At 42.3% G+C, this 23,585-nt stretch overlaps 1 protein-coding gene across 2 annotated transcripts; it reads left to right on the top strand.

Moving 5' to 3' along the window:
• The first annotated feature begins 3,676 nt into the window (after positions 1-3,676).
• On the top strand, positions 3,677-14,817 carry LOC129862262 (uncharacterized). Of its 2 annotated transcripts, none has more exons than XM_055933747.1 (4): positions 3,677-3,970; positions 8,650-8,987; positions 9,114-9,360; positions 10,262-14,817. In XM_055933747.1, the coding sequence occupies exons 2-4, from the start codon at positions 8,721-8,723 to the stop codon at positions 10,621-10,623; spliced, it is 876 nt and encodes a 291-aa protein (XP_055789722.1). In that variant the 5' UTR covers positions 3,677-3,970; positions 8,650-8,720; the 3' UTR covers positions 10,624-14,817. The 2 variants fall into 2 exon arrangements, with proteins under 2 accessions (XP_055789722.1, XP_055789723.1); XM_055933748.1 differs by lacking the exon at positions 3,677-3,970 and adding an exon at positions 5,703-6,905.
• Positions 14,818-23,585: the final 8,768 nt, after the last annotated feature.

Here is a 23,585-nt window from a genome sequence, read left to right on the forward strand (position 1 = left end):
CAAATCAAATCAAATTTATTAGTCACATACACATGGTTAGCAGATGTTAATGCGAGTGTAGCGAAATGCTTGTGCTTCTAGTTCCGACAATGCAGTAATAGCAACAAGTAATCTAACCTAACAATTCCGCAACTACTACCTTATACACGCAAGTGTAAAGGGATAAAGAATATGTACATAAAGATATATGAATGAGTGATGGTACAGACGGCATAGGCAAGGTGCAGTAGATGGTATAGAGTACGGTATATACCTATGAGATGAGTACTGTAGGGTATGTAAACATAAAGTGGCATAGTTTAAAGTGGCTAGTGGTCCATGTATTACATAAGATGGCAAGATGCAGTAGATGATATAGAGTACAGTATATACATATACATAAGAGATGTGTAATGTAGGGTATGTAAACATTATATTAGGTGGCATTGTTTAAAGTGGCTGGTGGTACATTTTTACATAATTTCCATCAATTCCCATTTTTAAGGTGGCTGGAGCTGAGTCAGTTTGTTGGCAGCGGCCGCTAAATGTTAGTGGTGGCTGTTTAACAGTCTGATGGCCTTGAGATAGAAGCTGTTTTTCAGTCTCTCGGTCCCTGCTTGGATGCACCTGTACTGACCTTGCCTTCTGGATGATAGCGGGGTGAACAGGCAGTGGCTTGGGTGGTTGTTGTCCTTGATGATCTTTATGGCCTTCCTGTGACATCGGGTGGTGTAGGTGTCCTGGAGGGCAGGTAGTTTGCCCCGTGTGATGCGTTCTGCCGACCTCACTACCCTCTGGAGAGCCTTACGGTTGTGTGCGGAGCAGTTGCCGTACCAGGCGGTGATACAGCCCGACAGGATGCTCTCGATTGTGCATCTGTAGAAGTTTGTGAGTGCTTTTGGTGACAAGCCGAATTTCTTCAGCCTCCTGAGGTTGAAGAGGCGCTGCTGCGCCTTCTTCACAACGCTGTCTGTGTGGGTGGACCAATTCAGTATGTCCGTGATGTGTACACCGAGGAACTTAAAACTTTCCACCTTCTCCACTACTGACCCGTCGATGTGGATAGGGGGGTGCTCCCTCTGCTGTTTCCTGAAGTCCACAATCATCTCCTTTGTTTTGTTGACGTTGAGTGTGAGGTTATTTTCCTGACACCACACTCCGAGGGCCCTCACCTCCTCCCTGTAGGCCGTCTCGTCGTTGTTGGTAATCAAGCCTACCACTGTAGTGTCGTCCGCAAACTTGATGATTGAGTTGGAGGCGTGCATGGCCACGCAGTCGTGGGTGAACAGGGAGTACAGGAGAGGGCTCAGAACGCACCCTTGTGGGGCCCCAGTGTTGAGGATCAGCGGGGTGGAGATGTTGTTACCTACCCTCACCACCTGGGGGCGGCCCGTCAGGAAGTCCAGGACCCAGTTGCACAGGGCGGGGTCGAGGCCCAGGGTCTCGAGCTTGATGACGAGTTTGGAGGGTACTATGGTGTTAAATGCTGAGCTGTAGTCGATGAACAGCATTCTCACATAGGTATTCCTCTTGTCCAGATGGGTTAGGGCAGTGTGCAGTGTGGTTGCGATTGCGTCGTCTGTGGACCTATTGGGTCGGTAAGCAAATTGGAGTGGGTCTAGGGTGTCCGGTAGGGTGGAGGTGATATGGTCCTTGACTAGTCTCTCAAAGCACTTCACGATGACGGAAGTGAGTGCTACGGGGCGGTAGTCGTTTAGCTCAGTTACCTTAGCTTTCTTGGGAACAGGAACAATGGTGGCCCTCTTGAAGCATGTGGGAACAGCAGACTGGGCTAAGGATTGATTGAATATGTCCGTAAACACACCAGCCAGCTGGTCTGCGCATGCTCTGAGGACGCAGCTGGGAATGCCGTCTGGGCCTGCAGCCTTGCGAGGGTTAACACGTTTAAATGTTTTACTCACCTCGGCTGCAGTGAAGGAGAGCCCGCAGGTTTTGGTAGTGGGCCGTGTCAGTGGCACTGTATTATCCTCAAAGCGGGCAAAAAAGGTATTTAGCCTGTCTGGGAGCAAGACATCCTGGTCCGCGACGGGGCTGGTTTTCTTTTTGTAATCCGTGATAGACTGTAGACCCTGCCACATACCCCTTGTGTCTGAGCTGTTGAGTTGCGATTCAATTTTGTCTCTGTACTGGGACTTAGCCTGTTTGATAGCCTTGCGGAGAGAATAGCTACACTGTGTGTATTCGGTCATGTTTCCGGTCACCTTGCCCTGGTTAAAAGCAGTGGTTCGCGCTTTCAGTTTCACGCGAATGCTGCCGTTAATCCACGGTTTCTGGTTTGGGAATGTTTTAATCGTTGCTCTGGGTACGACATCGTCAATGCACTTCCTAATGAACTCGCTCACCGAATCTGCATATTCTTCAATGTTGTTGTTGGACGCCGTGCGGAACATATTCCAATCCGCGTGATCGAAGCAGTCTTGAAGCGTGGATTCAGATTGGTCGGACCAGCGTTGAACAGACCTGAGCGCGGGAGCTTGTAGTTTTAATTTCTGTTTGTAGGCTGGAATCAACAAAATGGAGTCGTGGTCAGCTTTTCCGAAAGGAGGGCGGGGGAGGGCCTTATATGCGTCGCGGAAGTTAGTATAACAATGGTCCAGAGTTCTGCCAGCCCTGGTTGGACAATCGATGTGCTGATAGAATTTAGGGAGTTTTGTTTTTAGATTAGCCTTGTTAAAATCCCCAGCTACGATGAATGCAGCCTCAGGGTGTGTGGTTTCCAGTTTACAGAGAGTCAGATAGAGTTCGTTCAGGGCCATCGATGTGTCTGCTTGGGGGGGAATATATACGGCTGTGATTATGACCGAAGAGAATTCCCTTGGTAGATAATGCGGTCTACATTTGATTGTGAGGAGTTCTAGATCAGGTGAACAGAATGACTTGAGTTCCTGAGTGTTGTTATGATGGTCACACCACGTCTCGTTAATCATGAGGCATACCCCCCCGCCCCTCTTCTTACCAGAAAGAGGTTTGTTTCTGTCTGCGCGATGCGTGAAGAAACCAGCTGGCTGCACCGACTCCGTTAGCGTCTTTTCAGTTAGCCATGTTTCCGTGAAGCAGAGCACGTTGCAATCCCTGATGTCTCTCTGGAATGTTACCCGTGCTCGGATTTCATCGACCTTATTGTCAAGAGACTGGACATTGGCGAGTAGTATGCTAGGGAGTGGAGCGCGATGTGCTCGTCTCCGAAGCCTGACCAGGAGACCGCTACGTTTGCCCCTTTTTCGGCGTCGTGTAGCTTCGCCGGCTGGGATCAGGTCCATTGTATTGGGTGGAAGGCAAGACACTGGATCCGTTTCGGGAAAGTCATATTCCTGGTAGGAACGGTGGTTAGTTGACGTTAATCGTATATTCAGTAGTTCCTCCCGGCTGTATGTAATGAAATCTAAGATCACCCGGGGTACCAATGTAAGAAATAACACATAGAAAAACAAAATACTGCATATTTTCCAAGGAACGCGAAGTGAGGCAGCCATCTCGCTCGGCGCCGGAAGTTGGTAGTATTTTGGGTATTGAGTAGACTGATACCCTATTTCATTGATCCTCAATCCTTATTACATGCTGACCAGACCGGACATGTCACGTGCGCGAACGTCGCAAAATAAATGTTGATGATTTTATTATTGCACCCACACTGCTCGCGCGCCAACGAGCGTCTGCGAGGCCAAGGGCTAAAATAGAAGTCATTCCTATTTCTGACGCAGATCGCGCTGAAAGTCCTGCCTCTCCCATCTCCTCATTGGTTTACAGAAGCAGGTACCCACGTGCCATCTCCTCATTGGTTATACCCACGTGATTGAAAGACAAACTGTTTTGCCGGTAGTCGTGGTAATACTATAAAAGTTTAGATGCGATCACCATATAAATTCAAAGATGAAAAAGCCTGGAAGGAGGAGAGATGAATAGAAAAGTTTTGGTTGGCCGTTTTATGTGTGGATTAATTTGTCGGAGTAGAGGACCTTGTGCAGTTCAGGTAAAATAACAACTCAATGTTTATATCCCAGGACAAATTAGCTAGTAACAGCAAGCTAGCTAAATAGGACAAATTAACTTTAGCTAGCAAGTGCAAGCTAACTAGCTAAATTGCCATACATGTTTAATGCTTTTCGACCTGTCCCCAAATTAATGTCATTGGTTCAGAGTTTGTTTTGATATTTTAACCTGCGTGTCGTGATCGCGTTTGGTGTGGGGGGACAAAATACATTTATGCACGATAGCGCACGCGCGCAGCCGGTTTGGGTTCCGTGTCAACAGGTAAAGCTGTAAAGCGCAATATGAATGTCAATACACACAATATGCTGATTTGGGAGGTACTTTCACAGTCACACGATAAGAGCTACTACGCTAATATTTGCGTAAACTCTTCACAGTTGTGCTCTGTGCGTGTCACGGAGTAGATTGATAACCCATTGCATTCATTGCTTCACATTCCAATCTTGTTTAACATGATCTAGTTTAAATATGGCATGATTACACCAATTGTAACCTTCGGCATCACTTTTACTTGTATTTTGAAGGGAAACCGCAAATTACACTATTGTGCCTAATCCTTATTGTGGCTAGCCTCACAACACATAACCCGGTCCGGTCGAGCTTCACTAGCCAGATGAAGCTAGCTGGCTGCTTATAACGTTATCTTTAGTCAACGGGGTTAATAAGTAGCTGGCTAGCTATTTATTTTCATGAGCAGGAGTTCAATTTCAATAGGCGAACAACTAGTTGCTATCTAGCTAATACTTACTCACAATGATTCCTAAATCATTGCTAAGAATAATGAAAAGGACTGCAGTTTCTACTGGTCATTGTTTTCAGTCTGGTTCTATTGGTGCTAGCTAGGTACCAAACTAAAGCTAGCTAGCTAACCCAGGAGTTGCGGTCGAACAAATAATGCTTTATTACCAACGCGGTATTGTAAACACATCGTTCGTGGCCGGTGTTTGCTTGTTTGCAAACATTTTTGTACAGCTTTGACAGTGTTACTGATAGTAGTGGTGGCGCTTGGTTTGCACGTTCAAATTCAGAACACACAACATTCTATAATAGAGCTGTGTTATTTGACGTGTATCTTTTTTGGCGTTCCATATTACACCAGCTCTCGAAGGTGTCCTGACGTAGTCACGTGTCAGCCAGGTTTAATTGAACTATTCAAGGCAAATTACAAGGGGCTTTGTTTGGATCAAAATTAGAGTGCTCATATAACCACGGCATGAATAATGGGTTATGTAGCTCGTTGTTTAAATTCGCTAACCATCAGCGCCCCCATTTTTATGTAGGCACGATTTCACCGGCTGTGCTGCTGATAGTAGTGGTGGCGCTTGGTTTGTACGTACAAATTCATAACACACAACATTCTATAATAGAGCTGTGTTATTTGATGCGTCAAATGTATCTTTTTTGGCGTTCCATTTTACACCAGCTCTCGAAGTTGTCCTGACGTAGTCACGTGGGTCGCGCGCCAGCCAGGCTTAATTGAACTATTCGAGGCAAATACAAGGGGCTTTGTTTGGATAAAAATTAGAGTGCTCATATAACCACAGCATGCATAATGGGTTATGTAGCTCGTTGTAGTGATGGGTCGTTCGCGAGCCGACTCGCATATCAGAAGAGCCGAATCTATATATATATATATATATATATATATATATATATATATATATATATATATATATATATATATATATATATATATATATATATATATATATATATATATATATATAAAAAAAAGATCTGAATAATCAAAAGATTTAAATGAATAGAATTAACTTCTTCAAATAACTAATGGATGCTGTTTGACGAGAGAGCAACTGGGGATGCAGCATGAAGGAATCCCTCAGCAGATGCCATAATGGAGGTCCGATCCTATTTGGAGGAGCCCCTCCAAAGATCTGCAGATCCTCTGAGCTGGTGGAAGAACAAGGCCTCTGTCTACCCACGGCTTACTAAAGTCATGACAGGGAGACTGCATTGTGGCCACATCCGTTCCCTCTGAGAGGGTCTTCTCAAAAAAGGGACAAACAATTACTGAGAAGAAACCGCATCAGCCCCTCGAATGTGAGGCAGCTTGCAATTCTGAATGCAAATCTCTCATAAAAGCAAAATATGGTCAGCATTGCTGTGTGCTGCTGGTTATAACATGGCAATAAAGAAGAGCGAGAAAAGAGGGACGTTTACTGTTTTAAGTGGGATGCAGCAGTTTTGCACATTGTTATTTATTTTTCTTTGATATGGTGCAATATTCTATTATGATGTTCAGATTGTATTCGTTTTGAATTCTTGCATTTATATGCACTTTGTTTATTTACATTAAAAAACGTATACTTTAAATGCACATGTGTAATAGCATCCTTATTTTTTACATTTATTTCAATTTGTGGGATGCTGCAGTTTTCCACTTTTTCTTTGATATAGTGCAATATTCTATTATGCTTTTCAGATTGTATTAGTTTTGAATGGTTACATTTAAATGCACTTTGTTTATATACATTAAAAAGTTATACTTTAAATATAAATGTTTAATAGCATTTTTTTTCATAACAAACCAATGCATTTTAAAATACATTGTGGTTAAGGTCGAGTATGATTTCATTTAATAATTTAATTAGAAATGTTTTAACACCAATCAGTCAAACTATCGCAAACTGTTTGACTTGAAAAATACAAAACATATTTTTTTTAAAGAGCCGTTTGGGAGCCAAAAGAGCCGGCTCTTTTAGGTGAGCTGAGCCGAACGAGCCTGCTCACTAAAGAGCCGGAATGCCCATCACTAGCTCGTTGTTTAAAATGGTCTAACCATCAGCGCCCCCATTCGGATCTAGGCACGATTTCACCGGGTTGTCTGATATATAACCCCTTTTGTGTGGGTTTGTGACATGTCTCTTAGTACTTTTTCAAATACGTTTTCACAGGTAAGGAAAGTTCTTATGATAGCTAGCTAGTAACATTACTAAGTGTTGATGTCAATGCTGTATACATGATATGATATATAGCCTTTTGCAACATAGGCAGCTAGCCCGCTAACTACCGATAGTAAGATAACTAGTTAACTTAGTTTTGCCAGTTTGACCGCTTGATCATACGATTTAAAGTGTTTTTTTGAGTTATTGAATTAATCTCTGCCACATTGACCATTATCATGCCTTTTAAAAATATGGAACGATCCATTTTCGTTCATTTGGCCAGCTACCAGCTTTTTAAAAATTATATCAGCTAACCTTTGGTTGTGTTTGCACATAATGACTGTGTTCTTGAGAAAGTCAGGGGTACGATTTCCCCCTGACTCTCAGACACATTGAGCATCGGGGCTCTTAACAGTTCAGTCTGAACACTAACACGCGTCCTTTGCCTCACGGTTTTGGATGCATACGGAGTTTATTTCATATCAGTGAGGAAAAAATGTATAGATTTTAAAAAAATTAGTTATCTAGTATGCTCCGAACACCTGCGTGTAAGCTAACTCTGGAAGTGTAGCAAAGTGTAGTTTGAGGAACTAATAGCTATATGGATCTGTGCAAAACGGCTACAGTACAGTGAGTGTGTGTGTGTATATATTTATCTGAAGGATTATTTCTCGCTGAAAGATAAGGGCCATATGTTTGGAAAGCCATATTACAAGCAATGATTATTGACGTTTCTAAACATTAAAACACAGCGTCGGGATTGTAGTTCACAAGAGTCAGTGGTGGGCGGAGCTAATGACTGAACTTTAGGATGAAGGCAGAATGTTGTAGGCTACGACTAGCCCAATAATGGACTAAAGGAGCCTAACGTTGCTCCTTATAGTCCAAGGACATTACGTGTTCCGTTTAAAGGCGAATTGGCTCTAGAAGACAAAACAGTCAAATGCACCATCTAAATATCTCATCAAAATCATTTCCCAAATGCAGTGGTGTAAAAATAAAGTACTACTAAGTCGTTTTTGAGGAATCTTTACTATTAATATTTTTTGGCAACTTTTACTAACCTACATTCCTAAAGAAAATCAAGTACTTTTTACTCCATACATTTTCCATGATACCCAAAAGTACTCATTACATTTTGACAGAAATGGTCCAATTCACACACTTGTCGAACATCCCTACTGCCTCTGCTCTGACGGACTCACTAAACACAAATGCTTTATCCATCATTAAAACAAATTACATTTTGCCGTCTAGTTTGCTAAATATAAGGAACTTGAAATGATTTATACTTTTACTTTTGATACTTAAGTATATTTAAAACCAAATACTTTAAGAGTTTTACTTCAGTAGTATTTTACTGGGTGACTTTTACTTGAGTTGTTTTCTATTAAGGCATCTTTTCCACCACTGCCCAAATGTAAGTACACTGTTTTAATGCCGTTGCAACCAACAGTATTTTTCAGTGACAACACGCTTCGGGCGTCCGTCTTCCGTTTACACACGTGTTCGGAGATGCAGATAGCTAATTAGCATAGGTAGCTAGTCCACTCGGTCTTCTGTCTGTTTTCTGTGAACAACCGCTGTAATATGGAAGTGTGGGAAACCTAACCCTATAAAGGTGTGTATCAGTTGAATATATATAATTTCCCCCTTTATGAATGATAAGGTCCTTATACTTTCAAACCCTATCTGTAATGTTGCATGTTTAAACAGCAAATCTGTCTGCAAAATATTTTTCTTCCCCTTCCAGGCCAAAGCCTTCACCACAGTTGCCTCACCTCCAGGCTCCCTAACCCTGCACTCTGAATCCCTGCTGTCACCATGCAAGCCCGTAGGGTCACCGTTCACCGCATCAGCAAGACCATCACCTTGTACCTGAATGACACAGCCTCACCTAAACCCTCCCCTGGCCCTCTGTCTGCCCTGAACAATGCAGCCAGTACCTCTCCATCCCTAGCCCTTACCTCTGCCCCAACCAAGCCCCTGCTGCTGATGCTGCCCTGGTTGGGGTCGCGACCTCAGGCTGTGGCCAAGTACTGTGAGATCTACTTCCGTACAGGCTTTGACGTGCTCATAGTGGAGAGTGCGGTGAGGAAGGGACAACGTTCATGGGTGGAAAAGCTGTAACCATTTAAACATTCTGTTTAGAATGCTCCTCTCTATGGTCTCCTTTTTCTCTAAAATACCTCTCATATCCCCTCTCCTCTACCCTAGGTGAGTCAGTTCCTGTGGCCTCGCTGGGGCCTGGACTACGGGGCGAGGGTACTAGATCTCCTGCAGAGTGACCTCTTTGTGTCACGCCCCCTGCTCGTGCACGCCTTCTCCATAGGAGGGTACACCTTCACCCAGCTGTTGGTGCATGTGTCCCGCGACACACAGAAGTACTGTGGCTTCACTCAGAGGATCAGAGGCCACATCTATGACAGCCTTGTGTTGGGCTCACTGGAGAGGATGGCTACAGGTGAGTCTGGGGGACAGGGGTGAGCGGATACCGACCAGGTGTAACACATCTGACAGCCTAGCATTGTCTAGTATAGCCTGGTTAGAGGTTATAAAGCTAACCAGTGAGCTGATGTTGTCCTTTATCCTCAGGACATTTATACTGAACAAAAATATAAACGCAACAATTTCAATGATTTTACTGAGTTAGTTCATAAAAGGAAATCAGACAATTGAAATTAATTAATTAGGCCCAAGTCTATGGATTTCACATGACTGGGCGGGCATAGGCCCACCCTCTTGGGAGCCAGGCCCAGCCAATCCAAATGAGTTTTTCCCCACAAAAGGGCTTTATTACAGACAGAAGTACTCCTCAGTTTCATCACCTGTCCGGGTGGCTGGTCTCAGACGATCCCGCAGGTATGGAAACCGAATGTGGAGGTCCTGGGCTGGAGTGGTTATGCGTGGTCTGCGGTTATGAGGCCGGTTGGATGTACTGCCAAATTCTCTAAAACGATGTTGGAGATGGTTTATGGTAGAGAATTTAATGTTAATTTATCTGGCAACAGCCCTGGTGGACATCCCTGGAGTCAGCATGCCAATTGCACACTCCCTCAACTTGAGACATCTATGGCATTGTTGTGACAACTGCACATTTCAGTGGCCTTTTGTCCCCAGCACAAGGTGCACCTGTGTAATGATCATTCTATTTAATCAGCTTCCTGATATGCCACACCTGTCAGGTGGATGGATTATCTTGGCAAATGAGAAATGTTCACTAAAAGGGATGTAAACAAATTTCTGCACATAATTTGAGAGAAACTATTTGTGCGTGTGGAAAAATTCTTGAACCGTAGGACAAACACTTTACATGTTGCGTTTATATATTTTTTGTTCACTACATTTTGTCATTATCTCCTCAGGTCTAGGTAAGAGCCTGTTCCCCTGGCTGGAGAGCCAGGTGAAATGGGCCAGTATGCTCTACTTCAGAGCCTTCAAACACCACACAGTCGACTATTTCAACAACGGCATTGATGTCTTCTCGAATAACCCTGTCACCGCACCCGCCCTCGTCTTCTTCTGCCAGAACGACGCACTGTGCGACCCGGAGGGCATGGAGGAGATCATCGCCTACTGGAGAAAACGAGGGATGGCGGTGACAGACAGGAAGTGGGAGGAGTCAACACATGCAGGTCACCTGAGACGACACCCCCAGGAGTACCTGTCTACCTTGGAGTCCTTCCTAAAGACTCTTGGTATGGTCCCTCTCAAGGCCAAGATGTGACCCTAGGCAGGACCCACACAGCTGTTGTCCGGCCCAGAAACAATCCCTAACCCTATCCACTACCCCTTAGGCCCTCAGCACGGCCCCAAGCAAGGCCAAGTGACAACAGGGCACAGCTGTGGTCCAGTCCAGAAATAGCCTCTAGCCACTACCCCCTAAGCACTCAGGACCCCCTGAAGACCAGGATGTGACTGCAGGATGTGACAGTTTGCACTTCACTTACCTACAAGTTCCATGTTTGAGTACTCTAGGTATAGTGGGGACTTATTGTATACAGTTTTACATTCTTGAAAAACATTCAATTAACTCTTGTTTAGTAGACTTTTCGCAAAAGGAGTCATTGTTTAGATGTTTTGGAATTGTACCAGAAATGTCATGTGACATAGCCTCTGCATTACGTAGGTTACGTAGTGCTCTGAATACCAATCTCTAATAGCATCCACTTCATTTTCAAACGCTTTTAAACACTGAAGCCAAACTTCCTCCACATTATCATAATGTGTATGCGCGCCACTAGAGATCCCTGCATTAGCATGTTTCTGTAAGCTGATCAATCCTGAAAAAATACCCCATATTGATGGCCTGCTAATGTGCTTGAACCTTAAAGGCTAAACATTTGAGGAAAAAAAACAATTGATCCAAATGATTGTCCAATCAGGCAGGCTAGATGCAATCAATTCGAAATTAATATTCATTCAAAACGCCAGGCCTTTGAGCAGTTATTCAAATGACATAGGCTTTTCACTGCAGTCTACTGCCTAGACTAGAGTTTTGTGCTCACTTGAAAACAATAACATTCTTCATTACATTGTGTTGTAGGCTACATTTCTTGTCCCTAAAAAGCTGAAACTATAGGGTAGCTTTTCAAGCTGGTACCAGGGGACTGGGAGGCAGGGCACTCAGCGCATCCTCGGGAGCACACAGTGTAGGCTACCTATGATTTTGTTATCTGATAAAAAAATATATATTTTGTGTACATTTTACGGGATATATTCACTGCAGTATTGAGCTTATGAATTATGGGCTAATATGCATTTGCTTCTAATTTAGGCTATAGTCTACATCCCAAGCCTGTCTGTCTTTGTTCTGTTGCGCAATTACGCACCTGGCCTCTCTGCTGCCATGGCTGTTCCTCTTAAATCTTGTGGAGTCCCAGGAAAAGCAAGACTACAAAAGCTTGTTGGACACTTACAGTTGAAGTCGTAAGTTTACATGCACTTTAGCCAAATACATTTAAACTCAATTTTTCACAATTCCTGACATTTAATCCTAGTAACAATTCCCTGTCTTGGGTCAGTTAGGATCACCACTTTATTTTAAGAATGTGAAATGTCAGAATAGTGATTTATTTCAGCTTTTATTTATTTCATGACATTCCCAGTGGGTAAGAAGTTGACATACACTCAGTAAGTATTTGGTAGCATTGCCTTTTCAATTGTTTAACTTGGGTCAAATATTTCGGGTAGCCTTCCACAAGCTCCCCACAATAAGTTGGGTGAATTTTGGGCCATTCCTCCTGACAGAGTTGGTGTAACTGAGTCAGGTTTGTAGGCCTCCTTGCTTGCACAAGCTTTTTTAGTTCTACCCAAAAATTGAGGTCAGAGCTTTGTGATGGCCACTCCAATACCTTGACTTTGTTGTCCTTAAGCCATTTTGCCACAACTTTGGAAGTATGCTTGGGGTCATTGTCCATTTGGAAGACCCATTTGCAACCAAGCTTTAACTTCCTGACTGTCTTGAGATGTTGCTTCAATATATCCACATACTTTTCCTTGCTCATGATGCCATCTATTTTGTGAAGTGCACCAGTCCATCTTGCAGCAAAGTACCCCCACAACATGATGCTGCCACCCCCGTGCTTCACGGTTGGGATGGTGTTCTTCGGCTTGCAAGCCTCCCCCTTTTTCCTCCAAACATAACAATGGTCATTATGGCCAAACAGTTCTATTTTTGTTTCATCAGACCAGAAGATATTTCTCCAAAAAGTACGCTCTTTGTCCCCATGTGCAGTTGCAAACCGTAGTCTGGCTTTTTTATGGCAGTTTTGGAGCAGTGGCTTCTTCTTTGCTGAGCGGCCTTTCAGGTTATGTTGATATAGGACTTGTTTCACTGTGGATATAGTTACTTTTGTACTTGTTTCCTCCAGCATCTTCACAAGGTCCTTTGTTGTTCTGGGATTGATTTGCACTTTTCGCATCAAAGTACGTTCATCTCTAGGAGACAGAACGCGTCTCCTTCCTGAGCGGTATGACGGCTGTGTGGTCCCATGGTGTTTTATATTTGCGTACTATTGTTTGTACAGATGAACGTGGTACCTTCAGGCATTTGGAAATTGCTCCTAAGGACGAAACAGACTTGTGGAGGTCTACAAATTGTTTTTTCTGAGGTCTTGGCTGATTTCTTTTGATTTTCCCATGATGTCAAGCAAAGAGGCACTGAGTTTGAAGGTAGGCCTTGAAATACATCCACAGGTACACCTCCAATTGACTCAAATTATGTCAATTAGCCTATCAGAAGCTTCTAAAGTCATGACATTTTCTGGAATTTTCCAAGCTGTTTAAAGGCACAGTCAACTTAGTATATGTAGCTTCTGACCCACTGGAATTATGATACAGTGAAATAATCTGTCTGTAAACAATCGTTGGAAAATTTACGTGTCATGCGCAAAGTAGATGTCCTAACTGACTTGCCAAAACTATAGTTTGTTAACAAGAAATTTGTGGAGTGGTTGAAAAAATAGTTTTAATGACTCCAACCTAAGTGTATGTAAACTTCTGACTTCAACTGTATTTAAACTACTAATAGCCTATTGGATGAGAGATATACACTTGCTCTTGCTGAATATAAAGTAGTCTACAGCATTAAGAATTTGTGGAGTTGGAAAGGTGAAGCACATATTTTCCAATAGGCCAATCTTAACACTGGGCTACATTCTGACAAAATACATCATGAGTGGCCTGCTAATGTACCTTTCTGGACCTTCTAAACTGTTAAAAGACCTAAACTGATCCAAATGGTTGCATAATCAGGCCTAGGCTGTTGGCCTATGCAGTTATTTCGACATTAAATAAAACAGGACATTTGAGAGGTTATTCAAATTAGCCTACATCACTGCAGATTACAGCCTATGGACAAGAATTGTGTACTCACTTGGTAACAATAAAAAATCCTCATTGCACTGTGTTGTAGACCAGGTATAATAATACAGTCTAAAAACATAAGCTTTGTGTGCCATGGGGACAACAGCGCAGCCTGGAGGAACGCGCAGTACAGATCTTCAATTTCATAATCTGAACTTTTTTTTTTCTTGCACTTTGACTGGTAAATCTTTAGTTTATAGCACTAATATCTAGGTAATATGCACAACCGGCTATAGCAGGAGTAGGCAACCCTGGTCCTGGGTGCCGCGGACACTTCATGTTTTGATTTAACTGACCTGGAAGACCAGTTATGTTGAATTTAGGCAGTCATTGAACTGATCAATTAGCTTAGTTGGTCAGGTGTGGTGCCTAGTTGGAACACAATCCTGCAGTACCTGTGGATTGTTGAGACAAAGTACATTGGTGTGCTAACTTTTGTCCGGTTATTATGATAACGTTGTTGCACCGATGCATTATTTGCAGTTTTCACTATGACAATGAACATACCCTGCATTGAATGGTCTGAACCAGTGTCTGTGCGTTAGACTCCATGAATGGTTTTGTTAACACCTTTATTAATAGGCAGCGTGCAGTATGATGCATTGATCAGTTGATTGACGTAGGACTGCAGAATGAAAAACGATCCTCTTTTCTCTAGTGTGGATGCTCACAAACGTTTTATAGATATTTAGCCTATAGTTATGGGCTTGGTGGATGGCCCTTAACGCTGGCGCGACACAACTAATGTTATCACAGCAGAACTAGCCTAGTAGGTCTAGCTAACGTTGGAGAACTTGGATGAAATAAAAATACACTTATACTTGTTTACTTTTATACTATATCAATTTACTCTTGCAAGTTTGTCACCGGCGCCCTGCAGTAGGAAAGTAAAGCGGAAGTCGAATCATCACTTCTGCTGTTTGGCTGTGCTCATAACAACGTTTGAAATTGAGGTGGACAGTGCAAAGTGTGTTAAATTACTTTTTTATTATGACGTGCAAACACAATGACGTGTTAAATAATCTATGCAATCTTATTAAAATTGTTCAATGGATTTATACGTTATAAGTTTGTCTTGTAAAAGATATGCATACAGAGTGGTATTGTTGGTTATGTAACTAATGAAGAGGACTTTCTCAAACGCGAGCCCCTCCAGTTTGCCAAGAGATTCAAGGACAAATGGGCAGACAGTCTCTAAGCTGAACATGCCATAATTGTACTAAAAGTGACCTATTATTTGGGTGACTATGACCTATGACCTCTTATGATAATCCGCCTTAAGAACACATCCTTGTGTAAACTTTAATATCCAGCATAATACTGCAAACACTAACACTTAGTAACAAAAGCAACATGAATGCTGAGACAAGCGCAAATAGGCAGAAGGTGAAAAAACGTAATGACTGATATGCAATTCGCTTACACTGGTGGTTCTCAGAGAATGTATCTTTACACATATTTCCCTGCGCATACAGACTTGTTTTGAAGATCATTTAGAACAGGGGTGTCAAACTCATTCCATGGAGGGCCTACTGTCTGCTGCTTTGTTTTTTAATTTTCAATTAAGACCTAGACAACCAGGTGAGGAGATTTCCTTACTAATCAGTGACAATCATATCTGTACAAGGGAGGATCGAAAACCCAGACACTTGGCCCTCCATGGAATGAGTTTGACATCTATGATTTAAAAATACTCCATTGTTCCTTATCAAGCAGTTATCAACTTGTTTTTGTCTTACTTGACAAATCCCATAGTTTAGCCTGACTATTATCAGACAGATGCAAGATTGCTGTTTCACTATATAGATTTCAATCTGTCGCCAATTGGATGGAAATGTGAATACTCTAGAATCTGCATATTTTCTCACCAGTGGTGTTTTCCCAAAATTGACCTTTTCTCTTTAAGTTTTCATGTACTGAATAAAAATCTAAAGTTCAATATATTTCCATCACATTTTCGATTCTACCGATAGTTTTGTCTCAAACTGCATTAAATATAAAATGTGTGTCTTGGCCCGTGTGCTCCAGCCAACATCTCGCAGATGCTGTGCGGGTATAGGCCATCAGGGGCGTCAAACTCATTCCATGCAGGACCTAATGTCTACTGTTTTTTTTCTTTTTTTCCTTTCAATTAAGTCCTAGACTACCAGGTGAGGGGAGTTCCTTACTGATCAGTGACCTTAATTCATCAATCAAGTACACGGGAGGAGCGAAAACTCGCAGATATTCGGCCCTCCATGGAATGAGTTTGACATGTGGTCTATATGATGAATATTATGGATAAGAGCGAGAATTTGTATTTATCAAGTCAAAAGGCATTTAAGCATCGATCATGTCACCAGAATAAGACCTTTGATATGTATTGGAAAGGAGCATCAAGATCCCAGTGAACTTTCACCACCCTGTGAAGTTTAACATATTTCATCAGTAGCCTGATAAACTGCATGGTTTCCCGAGTCGTAGTGGGAGGACCACACACCATATCATCGCTGGACTCCAAGTTTACTTCGATATGATGGTTATTATATACATATTTGCGCATAAAGGACTTTCCACCGCCATTTCTTGCATAATTTTAAATGCGGATGACACATTTCAGGTGAAGGCATTCAGTTGTACAACTGACTAGGGATCCCCCTTTCCCTTGATTATTTTTACCAACACAAAAAGATCCCACCGTGTTGAACGAACAAATAATCTGTTGGCATTTGTAAAATTGTTTCCATCACAGCTGTCATAATTTTAATAGAGTATGACTTTACTCGTATAAAAACTGAATGGAAACGTGGTTTATGATACATTTTCCAGACATGATTAGTCTCCTGTTTATATAGAAACGTAATTTATATTTTGCGTCAGTCTTACCCACCGTTCTATATTAACCAATCAATTAGAAGTCTTGTTTGACAATCAAATGAAGAACACTAGAACAGCGGTCTTCAACCTTTTCTTGCCCAGGGAAACCGGTGACCCAGGGACAGCCATATGTTAGCAAAAATAAATAAATAAAATGACATCTTGTGTTATCAAGTGAATGATAATAGCAAGGAGAAGTTATCAACATTTTAAAATGAATAGATTTGGTAGATAGTTTTTTTCTTCAATATTTTGACCTGTGAAGGTGTGTGAATCTCTAACATAGCCTATTAGCTAGAAAGATAACTCCAAACACATTTTTCCTAAGAGCAGCTGTTTAGCTGGTTAAACAAAGGTTAGCAATGTATTGACAAAAATGTATACCCAAGTCAAGAAAGCTTACCAGCAGCACTTGCTTCACTGGTAGCCTATTCGCGGGTGCTTTTTTGAAGCCTATGATACTCCAGTGAGTGTAATTTGCTTAATATTAGGAGTTGAAGCCTTTAGAAGATATTATCCTCTTTTCTACTGTAGGTATGTAATTCAAAAACATGTATTGTTGTTGCTAGTGATATTCATATAAAATCCACTTGTTTTTATATATATATTTTCACCGTCCTCCTGCATTACCTTGGACACTAGGTTGAATACCCCTGCTCTAGGACCTCCTAAATCTATGGGTATATAATAAATACTTGTATTATCATCCCTGTGTGTATTCTCCTGTGTACATCGCAGTGAAGTTCTGATTGTCTTTGCCGTTCTTTAAAAATAATTATTTTGTTAAGACATACTGCAACTCTTCAATGCAATGTTTTCCAACAGATGTGCCATTTTACTTAGTAATTAGTAATTAATTGAGATGAATTTGTCAATGTTACCATTAGTTGATTTTTCTAATATTTACTTTAGATTTAAACTGGAAAGATGACAAGTTGACAATGGACAAGATCTTTACATGTTTTTTCCCTCAAGATTTAGCCAATTCTGTCAATTTGTTTTAGTCAAACCTTTATGTTCATGATCCGCCAGTACTGTAGGTCCACCGTGAACACTTGTATTAGAGCTATTGTCATACAGTCTATTTTTGGAAAGCATGATTAAAAGAACAGAAATTTTGAATTTTGTGGGACTCTGGTTGGCGGAAACTTGTTTGTTTGGAGAGATGGTGCAAAATAGGGTCTGCGGCAGAACGAACCAGTTGGATGGTCTTTGATTTCCATAGGCGGGCACGTCTATCCACGAGCGTGTGCACGCGCTAGCGCGTTGAGATAAAAAAAAAATGGTTGTAATTGTAAAGACCGTTGGCAGCTTTGGACAAACATATCTGATTCAACACATTAATGGTTTTAAGATTAATTGACAAGTTGAATCAGGTGTGCTTTTCAGGTGCTACAATAAAAATGTGTACCGTTGGGGTTACTTAAGGACCGAGACGGGCTCTCCGTGCAGTAGGTGGCAGAAACTGAGGTTTTGTTTGAAACTGCTAGTGAGTCAGGTGAAGCTAAGAGTACAGAAAGTGAGTGAGTGGGTTATAGTGGCAAAGAAAAAGGGAAAAGTAAAGCAATTTTGGGAAAATAGGAAACCACTAGACTCGTTTTTGGTCAGAGTCAGGGTTTTGGATGAATGCTACTTGGGAAATCTGTTTAACGTCTCCAATTGATGAAAATCTGGAATGTGTTGGAAGAAAGTGTGGTCAGTGAGAGTCACAAGAAGTGGTCTTATTTAGATTTTTTGTGTGTCTGCGGAGCAGAAGAAGCGTGTGTTAAGACTCAAAAAGATATGGAGTGGAATGTTTCCTGCATGGATTTTCGTAGCAGGGTGCCTATCAAGGGGGTTATTTCTGGGGTGGTGAAAGAAATAAAGGCAGAGGATATAACTGAAGAATCGATGGAGTGGTTGGTGCACGTCAATTGACCTGCATGGTAACAGTAGATGGAGAAAAGAAGTTCACTTCCTCTATGCTACTCTTTTTTGATGAAGTCTCTCCCTTCTCATATAAAGTTATTAATGAGATACCCTGTAAGAGCTTCTGTGCACAAGCCCCTTCAGTGTCATAACTGTAAAATATTTTGTCAAGTGTGTGCAGAAGGAAAAAATATTGTATGCCAGATGAAGGGAAATGCTGCAACTGTGGATGTGAACATGCGCCTGAATTCTTGGGAGTGCCCTGTCAGGGTGAAGGAGAATGAGGTGGCATGGGTAAGGAGTGTTTCCTATCTGGAGGTGGTGAGAAAATTTGGAAGGAACGGGTAGCGGGGAAGAAGCAACGGTAGTAGAGCCACCAAGACCAGTGAAGGTTTCTCAACAATCGAGGGATAGTGAAATGCTACATGTTAAAAAGGTGGACTTTGTATTATATATTGTAATGGTCATAAACTGTACAGCACAAGCGAAAAATAAGTGTAAGAAAATTGGAATCATTGAATGCCGCTGAACATTTTGTGGGACTTTTGATTTCACAGCCGAGGCGGTGCAAGAAATCCTGTAGGTGAATGTAGCCCCATCACTGGCCCTTGAGCCTGTGTATTTTGGAGTGGACTGGGATTGTTTAAACATCATACTTCTTAATTATTTTTATGTTTTTTAGTTGACGTGTTTTATTTTGTATTATGTTTTTCCCCCTTTCCTGGAATGTTTTTTGTTGTTGTTTCTTATTCAATACCCAGTCCAGTTGATGGCAGTAATGCACCATTAACATTGGATTCCAACCGCCGTTAAACCCCTTCAAAGAAGAAGGTACTCGAGGACCAGAGTTGGGAACCACTGCCCTAGTAGCTTTGCATGATACACGCACAGTTGCAGTAATGCTCAGACTAGTTTGTTGGCTCATTACTACCATGCGGAATAAGAAGACTTGCTGGTGTTGATGCCATATCTAACTGTTTAATCCTGAATGCTGATTGGTTAAAACCGCATTCCAGACGGTGTCTATTCCACAAGTTACGACCAGCGAAATCTACAATGTTAAAATGCCTATTTACTCTGTTCCATCTGACTGCGCAATCCACTGTCTCATCAACCCAGCCAGGCACTTTATAAACTTGATCTCCACTATAAAAAGTATCTAGACATTATCTCACATTTATTTTAGACATTTAGTTTAACTGTATGAAGCTTGCTGTATGTTTCTCTGACGTTTGTATCATTGTTTCAATATTCAAATTCTATCTCCTGCTGTCCCATAGTAATGAACATGTCGGGAGGCAGTGTTTCTCAGCCGGTCGAAATCATGAATCAACTGGCATCATTTCTATGGATATATGCAAAGTAATTTCAATAGAAAAAAGGGCAAACTAAACTAAGTGCAGCTAGTTTTCAGTCTTTCCAGCTTCAGTTTGAAAAGATTGTGTTAAATGTGTTGTTGGCTATCTCCTCTGAACAACGAGAGCACATTTTCTATGCCAGGTGAAATCGCGCCTCATTAGCTCATTGTTATGGTTGTGTCCAAATAAATGTCACTAGAAAACAGCTTATGCAAATGCGGCTACTGTTCTGGCTGCAGTGTTTGACGTGACTAAGTTAGCCGTAGTTGGCTAACTAGCAAGCAATGGATAAGAACGTTGCGAGCCAATATGACAATGGAATGTTTAGTACGAACGACTGGGTTGCGTCTATAGATCCAGAAAAAAAAGACTGAACGACTGGGTCGTGTCTCTGGCAACCAAACTGATAGAATGAACAACCAGCCGGCTTGGGTAGCAGCCCTAGATTTGTGTCGGGAATTTATCTTGTGGAAGGATGAAATAGTATGAATACATTAATCAACATAATGTTAATGAAAATGTCAAACATTATTTGAATATGTTGGTAACTCGTTGTATAAAAGTGATAATGCCCTCAAAGCCAGTGTTTGAAGGATATATATTTGTATCTTGGAGTGGACTGTGATTGAAGAAGTATGTTTTTGTAATTTAAAAAATATATATAAAAACATACTATTTCAATCACAGTCCACTCCAAAATACATATACATATATCCTCCAAACACCGGCTTCAAGGGCATTATTACTTAAACCAAATCAGCCACCGGGCTTCTCCATGCATCGTGCCGACAGAGATAAACACCTCTCTGGGAAGAGGAAGGGCGGGGGTGTATGCTTGATGATTAACGACTCATGGTGTAATCATAACAACATACAGGAACTCAAGTTCTTCTGCTCACCTGACCTGGAATTCCTTACAATCAAATGGCGGCCATTTAACCTACAAAGAGAATTCTCGTCAGTTATAGGTCACAGATGTGTACATTCCCCCTCAAGCAGACACCAAGACGGCTCTCAAGGAACTTCACTGGACTCTATGTAAACTGGAAACCATATATCCTAAGGCTGCATTTATTGTAGCTGGGGATTTTAACAAAGCAAATTTGAGAACAAGGCTACCTAAATTCCATCATCATATTAATTTCACCACACGCAGGGGCAATACACTCAACCACTGCTACTCTAACTTCCACGATGCATACAAAGCCCTCCCTTCGGCAAATCCGACCACGACGCCATCTTGCTCCTACCGTCTTATAGGCAGAAACTCAAACAGGATGTACCAGTGACGAGAACCATTCAACACTGGTCTGACCAATTGGAAGCCACGCTTCAAGATTGTTTTGATCACGCGGAACGGGAATATGTCCTGGTTAACCTCAGAATAACATCACGCTTACTCGGTGAGTGAGTTTATAAAGAAGTGCATTGGAGATGTTGTACCCACTGACTATTAAAATCTACCCTAACCAGAAACCGTGGATGGATGCCGGATTTCGCTCAAAACTGAAAGTGCGAACCACCGCGTTTAACCATGGAAAGAGGTCTGGGAATATGGCTGAATATAAACAATGCTCCCTCCGCAAGGCAATTAAACAAGCGAAATGCTGGTACATGAACAAGGTGGAGTCGCAATTCAACGTCTCAGATACGAGACGTATGTGGCAGGGTCTACAGGAAATCACGGACTACAAAAAGGAAACCAGTCACGGACACCGACGTCACGCTTCCAGACAAACTAAACACCTTCTTTGCCAGCTTTGAAGATAATACAGTGCCACCGTCGCAGCCCGCTAATAAGGACTGCACCCCCCCCTCTCCGTGGCCGAAGTGAGTAAAACATTTCAACGTTTTAACCCTCGCAAGGCTGCTGGCCCAGATGGCATCCCTAGGGTGGCTTCCAAGAGCATCCGCAGACCAGTTGGCTGGTGTGTTTACGGACTAATTCAATCGCTCCCTATCCCAGTCTGTTGTCCCCACATGCTTCAAGATGGCTACCATTGTTCCTGTACCCAAGAAGGCACAGATAACTGAACTAAATGACGCCCCGAAGCACTCACTTCTGTCATCATGAAGTGTTTTGAGTGACTAGTCAAGGATCATATCACCTCCACCTTACCGGCCACCCTAGACCCACTTCAGTTTGCATACCGCCCCAACAGGTCCACAGACGATGCAATCGCCATCACACTGCACACTGCCCTATCCCATCTGGACAAAAGGAATACCTATGTAAGAATATATAGTACCCATAGTACCCTCTAAGCTCATCATCAAGCTGGAGGTCTGGGTCTCAACCCCGCCCTGTGCAAATGGGTCCTGGACTTTCTGACGGGCCGCCCCCAGGTGGTGAAGGTAGGAAATAAAATCTCCACTTCGCTGACACTCAACATTGGGGCTCCACAATGTTGTGTGCCTAGCCCCCTCCTGTACTTCCTGTTCACCGACGATTGCGTGGCCATGCACGCCTCCAACTCAATCATCAAGTTTGCAGATGACACAACAGTAGTGGGCTTGATTACCAACAACGATGAGACAGCCTACAGGGAAGAGGTGAGGACACTCGGAGTGTGGTGTCAGGAAAACAACCTCTCACTCAACGTCAACAAAACAATGGAGATGTTCGTGTACTTCAGGAAACAGCAGAGGGCGCATCCTCCTATCCACATCGGAGGGACAGCAGTGGAGAAGGTGGAAAGTTAAGTTCCTCAGCGCACACGACACAGACAAACTGAAATGGTCCACCCACACAGTGTGGTGAAGAAGGCACAACAGCGCCTTTTCAACCTCAGGAGGTTTAGGAGCATTGGCTTCTTCCTTGCTGAGCGGCCTTTCAGGTTATGTCGATATAGGACTAGTTTTACTGTGGATATAGATACTTTTGTACCTGTTTCCTCCAGCATCTTCACAAAGGACTTTGCTGTTGTTCTGGGATTGATTTGCACTTTTCGCACCGAAGTACGTTCATCTCTAGGAGACAGAACGCGTCTCCTTCCTGAGCGGTATGACGGCTGCGTGATCCCATGGTGTTTATACTTGCGTACTATTGATTCCATGATGTCAAGCAAAGAGGTACTCAGTTTGAAGGTAGGCCTTGAAATACATCCACAGGTACACCTCCAATTGACTCAAATTATGTCAATTAGCCTATCCGAAGCTTCTAAAGCCATGACATTATTTTCGGGAATTTTCAAAGATGTTTAAAGGCACAGTCAACTTACTGTATGTAAACTTCTGACTTACAGTGAAATAATCTGTATGTAAACAATTGTTGGAAAAAATACTTGTCATGCACAAAGTAGATGTCCTAACCGACTTGCCAAAACTATAGTTTAACAAGAAATTTGTGTAGTAGTTGAAAAACGAGTTTTAATTACTCCAACCTAAGTGTATGTAAACTTCTGACTTCAACTGTAGTTGTTGGGGAATTGTTAGATACTACTGCACTGTCTGTACTATAAGCACAAGCATTTCGCTACACTCACATTAACATCTGCTAACCATTTGTATGTGACCAATAAAATGTGATTTGATTTTACTAACCGTCGTTCCGATCTGCATCACAAATAAAAGTTTAGGATGCTGCTTGTCTCCCACAACTCTGTTACTATGCCTAACAGGCACGTGTGAGCAGTTCCCGGGAAAACACATTGCTTGTCCGATCTGTCTCCAAGTTGTGGGAGTGAATCAACATCCCAAA

The sequence above is a fragment of the Salvelinus fontinalis genome, chromosome 9 (genome assembly GCF_029448725.1).
Source record: "Salvelinus fontinalis isolate EN_2023a chromosome 9, ASM2944872v1, whole genome shotgun sequence".
Classification (NCBI taxonomy): domain Eukaryota; kingdom Metazoa; phylum Chordata; class Actinopteri; order Salmoniformes; family Salmonidae; genus Salvelinus; species Salvelinus fontinalis.

Bases quoted from the DNA above. Each gene is read 5' to 3' on its own strand.
- LOC129862262 (XM_055933747.1), top strand. From the start codon at position 8,721: ATGCAAGCCCGTAGGGTCACCGTTCACCGCATCAGCAAGACCATCACC. The intron at 8,988-9,113 runs GTGAGGAAGGGA...CCTCTACCCTAG, and splicing joins TGCTCATAGTGGAGAGTGCG to GTGAGTCAGTTCCTGTGGCC. The intron at 9,361-10,261 runs GTGAGTCTGGGG...TTATCTCCTCAG, and splicing joins ACTGGAGAGGATGGCTACAG to GTCTAGGTAAGAGCCTGTTC.